The following is a 9,963-nucleotide window of genomic DNA, read 5'->3' on the forward strand; positions in this document are numbered from 1 at the left end:
AGACAACACCAGAGACAGTATTAGAGGCAGTATTAGAGGCAGTATTAGAGGCAGTATTAGAGGTAGTACCAGAGGCAGTCTTAAGGTCCTGAATTGTCTAGAGCCCTGCTCAAAATGCACTAAATTATAATGTTGACTAAATAGGAGGGAGACTATCTAAAATATTAAGTTAACATCACATCAGAATTGTCATTATTGGTCTGATATTACATAAATGGAGACCTAATAACAATACAGCCTGAATATGAACATGTCTGTTGAGACTGTAGAACAAATCACATCCCTCCTTACAGTATTCTACATAATTGGCAACATATTGCGAGGTGTTTTCAACACTACACACAGGTGTGCACAGGCTGAAATGTCTGTTTAACTGTTCACACTGAATAGCTGCTACCTGAATATCTCCGCTATGGGCAATAGCTCAAAGCCACTTTTAGTGCTATTTAGCACCCTTTTTGTTAAGAGTGTAGAACAGCAGGCCTTTACACACCCCATCTTCCCTCTCCTGCTAAATCAGGTGTGTTCTTTTATACAGCATGTAGACTAATATGTAGGCTTCCCATACGATTTTGTTGTTCTATAACAATAGTTTAATCTAATCTAATCTAATCTAATCTAATCTAATCTAATCTAATATTTGTGTGATGTTCTGAAAACAAAATCAGCTCTATAGAGCAGAATAATTTGTATGTTTAAGCATGATAGCCTACTTATGAGCGTAGGAAACTAATATTGAAAGAATGCTCATGTTTTTTCTTGATTTGGAGTAGTGTAAATATTCTTAATAATATTTGGAACAGTGTGTGTCTGGAGAACAAAAGCATTGCGATACATGTTTTTATTCAGTATTTCCGTTACGAGTATTTGTATTTGTATTTGTCATACCGGGACAACTTTTGAACAAATAAAATCGATCTATAAATCATTATTCCTGGAATTGGGTAAGTGGAGGCTGCTCTTAGTGCAGTAACCAACGTAGGAGAGGAGAGGAGACGCTGTGCGTCTTGGGTTGGTTCTGAACTGGTTTCCAAAGGCACATACACGCACGCAATAAATATAATTAATTTAACATGCATAACTCATGATGATGATTTAAGACAAGCTTAAGACAAGCTTTCTCTAGACTTTTGAAAATGCAGGGGAGATCTTGCTCTTCATGGAGCAGCCGAGATAAGAGAGAAAACCAGAGAAAACACCTGCCTTTTTTTTTTCAATACACCTATAAGACCAAAGTACCTAGAAATAACGATTTGTTGACAATTAAAATGTTTAATGCTTTTTCTGTTATGGTAAAATGTATGCCAATGGCTTAGTCCCGTTAGATGTTTTATATTGGTCCCATAAACGTTGATATGGGCGCTAACTGCAGACAAAACCCACATCAACATTGTCAAATTAGCATAATAAGTCCTGGTTTATAAACGTAAAAACAATTGTATTGCTTATTATATAATACTTATGTAATACTTATATAATGATTCAATAGCTATATATTTGTTATAACACATTTCAGAGTTAAATGGTGAGTTAAAAAGCACACAGATGTAATTTTCCTTTAGAAGCAGTGAGCGGAGCTCCAATTATGATTACATTACAGTAGAACGTTTGATGTAGTATTTGTATGAGCCATGTGGTTGTCATAGCGTAAACGCAGCTGTCACCGCTTAAATTTAGCAGCAGATACGGCAGATCTTGGCATATCTGCCAGCTATGATAACCGTAAAATGGTGTGCAGACTCCACGTACCTGGCCCACGATAGGTGTACTGTATGCCGACATGGTTATGGTGCAGACCCAGTTTCACTAATCTCCATAGCCCCAATACTGAGCAACTGCCTTCTGGAATTCTCTGCAGGGTGCACCCATCCAACCAATCACAGAAGCGATGTCAGGAAAAGGCCACCACGGTTGTCAATCACACCCATACAAAAAAAAATAAAAAAACATGGAAGGCGAAACCAATGCAAAACAACAATGATAATTTTGCAATATTTTAATACCAGACATGCAGGCTACCACAAGACTGTGTGAGCACCCCCCCACCTTTGCAAAACCTACATTGGCACTTAATTGTAAACATCACACTTTTGTTGTTCTTATGCGTACAGTATATCCAGTATGGAAACACTTAAATTCCACAAATAATTAAATATAAGTCAAGTCATTTAGAAAATAAATTTGGTTTATTGTAACCAAGGAATGCTGCTTTCCCTGAGAAAATGATATACTGCACAATATGATCTACAAAATGTACAGAGGCATAAAATACCTGTCAAGACCATAATGTCTTCAGTAGGAATAGTGTGAGAATAAAAAGGCCTCAAAGCAGGTTACGTTCTACTCTTTCTCCCCCAGTCCTTATAAAACATGGTATTTCATTATAATGGACTCAGACCCCATGTTCTCAAGGAATGCCCACTGTGCTGTACTTTCTCTGTCGCCTTCATTCTCAACCTCACTCCCTCCTTCTTGACTACCATAACCACTGTACCATGGCACATATGTGATTTGGTGAGTTGTTCCCAGCAATAGCTTAGTTAGCTCCCACTAGTATCTGAAAAATAAAAACTGTTTTATGCCTGAAAACATAGGTTTGTGTCCAGCAAGTTTAACTGTGACAAGTTAAAAGTTTTACTCTGTTCAAGTCGGCATAAACAGTTTTTAAGATGTTCAAATGTTAATTTGAAAACAATACAGTCTTTCAGAACACCCTTAATCTTTAAGCTAGCACAAAGGTTAGAAAGGATGAACCATTTGTACCTACCAACCATGTCATGCTAGCTTGTCAGGAAGAGGGCTAAATAATGCTCCAAAGTTAGGATACGTATTGGGTGCCTTGACCTCTCACCTCCAGATATCACAATGAAAATGGGTTATATGGGTCCCACAGGTCTCCCCTTTACAAACATGCCCACTTTATGCTAATCCCATGCAGGCTTGCAGGAACCATGCAGTTTTTTGCATGCAATACAAATTGCATAAATTGGATATGATCCAATTGATGATAAAGTGGATCCAATGAGCCAGACTGTATTGATGTGTGATGATGTTAGTCCCCATAGTAGTGAGACCATTTTCCCTCACTGTATAACATTATCTATTGTGACCTTTTATTGACAATAATATTGTCAATAAAAGGTATATTATATTATGGGTGGGTTCTGAGCAATTACAAGAACAGAAGTGCTTAACATCCAATCACCAACATTTCATTCTTACAGAAATCTCCAAATGTCAACATTTATTCATACCAAACCACAGCATAATGATGTGTGACCGTGTTCCTCTTAACTCTATAAGCGCCACAGACTTTCCCCATCTCTACTGCCTGGCGCCAACGTTATTGACCATTTTAACAATGTTTGCAGACCCATCGTGTGTTCTGTATTATAGCTATGGAGACAATAGTATGGCTCATTTGACAGGCATTGTTCATAGTCCATTACTGACTAATTAGCTACACACTGTAGTTTGTAGTTTATTACACGCTAAACATCGCCCATTTCCAAAATAATCCAGTCTTTTTCCATAGATCGCGAGATATGACGTGTTATATGCAATAAGCCCAAATCATTCTGGTTGATCGCCTGAAACCCCAAATACTCCCAAATCAAACATTGGCTACAATAAACCGAATAATTTTTCTAAATAACTTGACTTATATTTAATTATTTGTGGAATTTAAGTGTTTCCATACTGGATATAAATTAAGTGCCACAGATCGCTGACGCTGTCGTGTCCCTGATGAAGACGGGCAGGAGCACTTGGATTGGTCGTCCCGGCAGCCCTTGCGGGGAAGGACGACGGGATGGGTTAAGAGCAGAGCTTAATCGCATCGGCGACCCTGAGAGACAATTGCATGTGTGTGTGTGTATTCCACTATGTGTGTTGCATGTCGTTGCATGCTGAATAAAGACCTCTCTCTAAAGAGGTCCTGCATTATTATTATTATACCATGTACATATGTGCCTTCACAAAATCATCAAGGGGGGGGTAGTCTTACCCAGGAAATGCGATTGTTACAAAAAGCTTGGTTTAGGTCCGGTAAAATACGACAATGTGATTGTTACAGAAACATGTTTCAGGTTCAGTAAAATAGACATAGAATATACCTTACCTTAGCCAGAAGGTACTCCAAAAAGAATAATTCCAATGATCCCATCAGCGATCGCGATTACTCATTTAGGCTATATGTAATTACTTGTGTATATGGGAAACTAGAGGTTTGGAGGCGAGAAGATCTCCTAGCGATTGCGCTGCAAGAGCTCCTCCCCCTCAGAGCGAGTCAGGACAGAAAGGGATCAGGACAGACACTGTCAGAACTAGACTATCAGAGTTAAAAAGGTACTGCCACCTGGTGAGATTCGATGATCATTGCAATTCCAACATAGGCAGATGAATAAGGGACACCTAGATGGTTCCGGCTGACCGTATAGAACGGGGATCAAAGGAAAATATCAAAGGATCAAAACCAGAGTATACTTTGGTTCTGGCGCTCAGCGGTTGCCGAGATAACCCGACTATACTCGAGTATGGCGCAGAAAGAGTTAATGTGGTATTTTAGATGGATTTTGACCATGTTTATCAATTCTTAGTCGTTAAAGTTTGCAACAAATATGTGTAACAAAATGGTATCAACCTCAAAATGGCTGCAACAATTTATGAGACATAATTGACCATGGGAATTGCTATCATACACTTCAATCATGATATTGTAAGCCCTTATACACTATAAACCTTCAAAATTGTTATGGGCGCCTAACCAAAACACAATGTTCATTACAGATGTATGACTAGAAAGACAGTGCTGAGTTGCATCTCAAATTAATCTTCATGTTCACAGCTTTCAGATGATGTATACCACCATATACTGTTGATACTGCTATTTCCCCCCTAAAAAGACACAAATGGGGGTCTCAAAAGGTTAACCATGGCCCAAATATTGTTCACCAGTTTTGAGGTGTTTGAATCAAGATCTCATTGAAAACTCTGACTTGGCTTTCTCTTACATGTACTAACTATAATGTGCAGAAGACATCTGGGCCACTCCTCTGAACAAGTGATAAACCTACATGTACATCTCTTCATATCGTTCACATCCTGGCTTACAGCATGCTACTTTCTAACAGAAGAAACATTCAGCTCCTCTACTACGTTTTCACATTTGAGTGACATACACTGAGTTAATGTCTTGGAACCCCGGGTTGCATATGGCCAGCTTCCTTTGGTGACTGTGGTGATGATGGTTGGAGTTGTGATGGTTACAATGATCCATGTCCATCTCAAAGCAAGATGCACAGTGGGGCGTAGTCACCAGCACACTTCTGGAGAAGTTGGAGAAGTCCACTCGGTATTTGCCCATCTTGGTGCGGGAAACAATGGGCAGGAAGCTGTATCCCCATTTGATTTCCTGGGGGATGTAGGAGGTTCGGACCTGACAGAAAGAACTGGTGGACTCGGCCATCCCGTCTAAGAAGACCACCAACTCGAAGGCTTCCTGTGGAAGGGTGTCTACTGTCAGCTCATAGAATGGGCTTGTTTTGTTTATCACATGGTAGAGGGTGAGTGGGCACACGAAGAACAAGTTGTCCTTACCAGCATCCACCATAAAGTCAATGTCAGCCTGGTCCAGAATGATGGTCTCTCCATCTGGGGTGATTGTTGTCCTAAGCAGCTTGCCATAAATTTGGCTCCCTATCAGCAAAGTCTTGCGTAAATTGGCCACTCTAATCAGGATACACAGACTGCCATTCTTCAAGCAGATGACTGCTGTGTCACTGAAGTTGACAGTCTTTGCCCTTTTCTTAGGTAAGGAAATCTTGGCCAAAATGACCCCACACATAAAACAATCGATGAAGACTCCAATGAGAGTCTGGATGATAATGAGTGCCACTGTGCCAGCACAGTGTCCAGTCAGTGCCCTGCCACCATACCCAATGGTAGTCTGAGTCTCCAATGAGTAGAGGAAAGCTGTGGTGAGCCCATTGATATTGTCTATGCATTGGATATGTCCATCTGTCTTGTTTTGTCCAGTCAGATCCCCATTGCTCTTTGCGATCCAGTACCACAGGAGGCTGAAAAAGAACCAGCTACCTGTGAAAGAGGCAACAAAGAGGAGAAGGACGAAACGCCAGCGTATCTCCACAATGGTGGTCCAGAAATCCATCAGGAAGGCAAAATGGTTGCTGTATTCAATGTTGCCAAAATCAATGTTGCAGGAGCCATCTTTGGTAACCAACCGGGTCCTGTGGCTTCTGTGCTCACCTGGCTGGCCATGGATGTTATTCCGGATCTGCTGGAACATCCTGGAGCTGTAGGACAAGGAATATCATTATGAGGTGACACCAGACGTAGCTCATATCCAGAAATCCAGACATCAGAACTCCATTGTTGGAAATAAAAACAAGTCACAGAGCTGTACTGTTGCTTTGGTCAGCATAATTCATCATTGTGATGAACATTGGCATTCTAGCCTACTTCTTTCCTGGACTCAAGTGTGATGTGCATTGCACATGCTGGAGGACTACGCTGTTCTGTTTACTACTGTACATCAATATATTGATAGAGCTTGTTGCCTTAAAAATCTATTTAGTAAAAACCCTAACATTATTTCACAATATTTAAATATGTTTGTGATAGTGTAGTTAATGTTTGTGTAGTTAATGATTTTAACACACATGGGAACGTATGGCTTCCTGGTTGAGAGCTCTGAGAGTAGGAGAGAGTAGGAAGATTATTAGCAGAAAAATATATTGTATGTTTTTATGTTTTTGAATATGAAATAATAAGCGAGGCTGGGCATGATACAGTCAACATACAGCATACAGTCAACATATAGCAAGAGAGAGAGCGAGAGAGAGCTCCCGTTCTACAGTCAATATACAGTGTTATCGCTGCACAGACCCGGCAATGCCCCTGACCCTCCACCAGAGTAAGGCCAGAGAGAGAGAGAGAGAGAGAGAGAGAGAGAGAGAGAGAGAGAGAGAGAGAGAGAGAGAGAGAGAGAGAGAGAGAGAGAGAGAGAGAGAGAGAGAGAGAGAGAGAGAGAGACACACATTGGAAAGAAACAACCCAAAACCAGAGCAAATTAAAATGCTATTTGGCCCTAAACAGAGAGTACACAGTGGCAGAATACCTGAGCACTGTGACTGACCCAATACTAAGAAGATCCTTGACTAGGTACAGACTCAGCGAGCACAGCCTAGCCATCGAGAAAGGCCGCCATAGGCAGACCTGGCTCCCAAGCGAAGACAGACCCACTGCACACAAGATGAGGTGGAAACCGAGCTCCACTTCTTAACAACCTGCCCACTATACCAAGACATACTTCCCACAAATTGCAAACACCCAAAGAGACTTTGAAAACATGGACAATAACTCAAAACTCCCATACCTACTGGGAGAAATACAATAATGTGAAATAAAGCCCATTTGAATTGAAGAGAGAGAGATAGATAGAGCATGTCTGTGTGTGTTAGATAGAGAGAGAGCATGCATGTCTGTTTGTGTGTGTGTGTGTGTGTGTTAGAGAGAGAGCATGTATATATATATTGTGTGTTAGAGAGAGAGAGAGAGAGAGAGAGAGAGAGAGAGAGAGAGAGAGAGAGAGAGAGAGAGAGAGAGAGAGAGAGAGAGAGAGCATGTGTGTTTGTGTGTTAGAGAGAGAGCATGTCTGTGTGTGTGTGTGTGTTAGAGAGAGAGCATGTATGCTACGTTAGCTAGCCAGCCCGCTTGGCTCAACATAACGTTAGCCAGCATAACGTTAGCCTTAGCCACGATAGCTAGCCGGCCCGAGAGAGAGAGAGAGAGAGAGAGATATATCCACGGCGGGAATAGAATAGAGTGCATTAAAAACTCACCAAACGTCCAAGAGGATGGAGACAACCGCGTGGAGTTGACGAAGTTCATCTGCCGAATGACCGTGCTCTTCATCTTGGCATAACAATGCTGCACGCGCTCTCTAGGTTAGCCTTTAGCTAAGCTAGCTACTAGCCGACATCAGCATGGCTATCCCGACTGAACCAAACGTTAGCACTCGATATTATAACGTAGCTAAAGCTAACTAAAGGCGGCACGGTGGTGTAGTGGTTAACACTGTCGCCTCACAGCAAGAAGGTCCAGGGTTCGATTCCCGCTTGGGGACCAGGTTTCCATGATGCCAGGTACCCAGGTGGGGTATCTCCCAGGCCTTTCTGTGTGGAGTTTGCATGTTCTCCCCGTGCTCGCAAGGGTTTCCCCCCTGATAAGATAAACCCAATGGAAAAACATGCACAACAACAGATCGCTAACGCTGTGGCGTCCTTGACGAAGACGGACAGGAGCACTTGGATTGGTCCCCTGGCGCGGCTCACGTTGACGCCTGTCTGCTCCCGGCTGCCCTTGGGGGGGAAGGACGACGGGATGGGTTAATCGCAGAGACAAATCGCATCTGCGATCCTAAAGAGACAATACATGCGTGTGTGTTCCGGTGTGTGCTAAACTAACCGCTGTGTGTACCACTAAAACATTGAGTGTCGGTGCATGCCGAATAAAGACCTCTGCTACAGGTCCTGCATTATATTATTATATAAACTAGCTGTCCCTGCCTTTAGCTAAGCCGACATGGCTAGTCTGACTGAACTGTCTAACATGCAACAACTTTCATCTTTAGTCCATCTGCCGAATGACCGTCCTCTTCGTCTTGGCTGGCATAACTAAGCATAACCTCCAATGCTGCACGCGCGAAATAGTCAAACGCAGCTGACGCACGCCGGCCGACTGTACACATGTAAGTAACCCCTCCCTTCGTTGAAACCAATAGTATGTCTGCTGCAGAGCCCCAGAGCTCCAATAGTGAGTATGTCTGCTGCAGAGCCGCAGAGCCAGGAACAAGTCAGACACATTCTACAAACGTGTCTAATGTGAAATATATAAGCATATAAGCAAAACTAGATTTTAGGTCTGTGATGAAAAAGGGCCTTGCGGGAAGGGGGGCCTCGAAAAAAAAAAATTAAAAAAAATTGTGCGAGGCCCCCCTTCCCGCGATGCCCTGTGCGACCGCACTGCTCGCACACCCCCTGAGACGGCCCTGCTTGACATGTACATGTATTTGAAGTGGTTATACTGAATCTAAGTCTAAGAAAATCACAAAAACAATAAACCCAGGATGACTTTGATTTGTTTTGTAACATATTATAATCGAGCATTGATGTTTCTTAACAATGATGTTTCTTTTGAACCATGAACAATTTCCTCTAATGATCAGAATATCATTGTTGTATTCTTCCGGGCACATCATGTAGATTGATCATTACTTGTTGTGTTGTATATCTTTTACAGCCTTCGTGGTGGATCATCTTTATTAAGGGTATAATGCACGTTATGGTGGTAACTGACCCCATGTCATGCCTCTTTGTTTTGCTGTTGAATAAGCCACTTCCAGTTATTCTACCAATGAGACCAATAAAACATGACTGTGTTTTGTATGTTATTGCACATGTCTTGATTTAAGTTTAATTATGCATACTGCACATTGCATTTACAATAACATTTAGTCATTTAGCTGACACTTTTATCCAAGGCAACTTACAAAGCAACAACATGTCACCAGGAGGAGTACGCTACATCTCTGGCAGCTAAGGGTATTTAAGTGGTATTATTCATCACACAGTGTTGAACTTGAGTGTTATACTCTGAGTGCATAGTAGTATAACATATAAGCATGGTAGGTAGTTGTATAGATATTAGGCTACAATGGGCCTCCCAGTGGCTTGAGTTCTGTAGTTCTGTGTGTTCCTCTCCTATCTAATCGATGTAATAGTGCTGCTGTAATAGTGTATGCACTGTCATTTGTGAGTGTAGAAAACAACATACGAGTAATGTACACGTACCCCCCCCCCACACACACACACACACATCCCAAGCAGTTACAGTACGAGCAACAAGGCATTTGTTTGTGTGCATTTGAATTAGTTCCACTCT

General features: G+C 41.8%; 1 protein-coding gene across 1 annotated transcript; it reads right to left on the reverse strand.

Moving 5' to 3' along the window:
• Positions 1 to 5,161: 5,161 nt before the first annotated feature.
• LOC311233449 (ATP-sensitive inward rectifier potassium channel 1-like) lies at positions 5,162 to 6,307 on the reverse strand (the record flags this gene model as incomplete). The annotated part of the gene is made up of 1 exon (XM_084320416.1): positions 5,162 to 6,307. One exon carries the CDS (start codon positions 6,305 to 6,307, stop codon positions 5,162 to 5,164), a length of 1,146 nt encoding a protein of 381 aa, XP_084176542.1.
• Between the last annotated feature and the right edge of the window lie 3,656 nt (positions 6,308 to 9,963).

Source organism: Notolepis coatsorum (genome assembly GCF_963971535.1).
Source record: "Notolepis coatsorum genome assembly, chromosome: 8".
Taxonomy (NCBI): Eukaryota; Metazoa; Chordata; class Actinopteri; order Aulopiformes; family Paralepididae; genus Notolepis; species Notolepis coatsorum.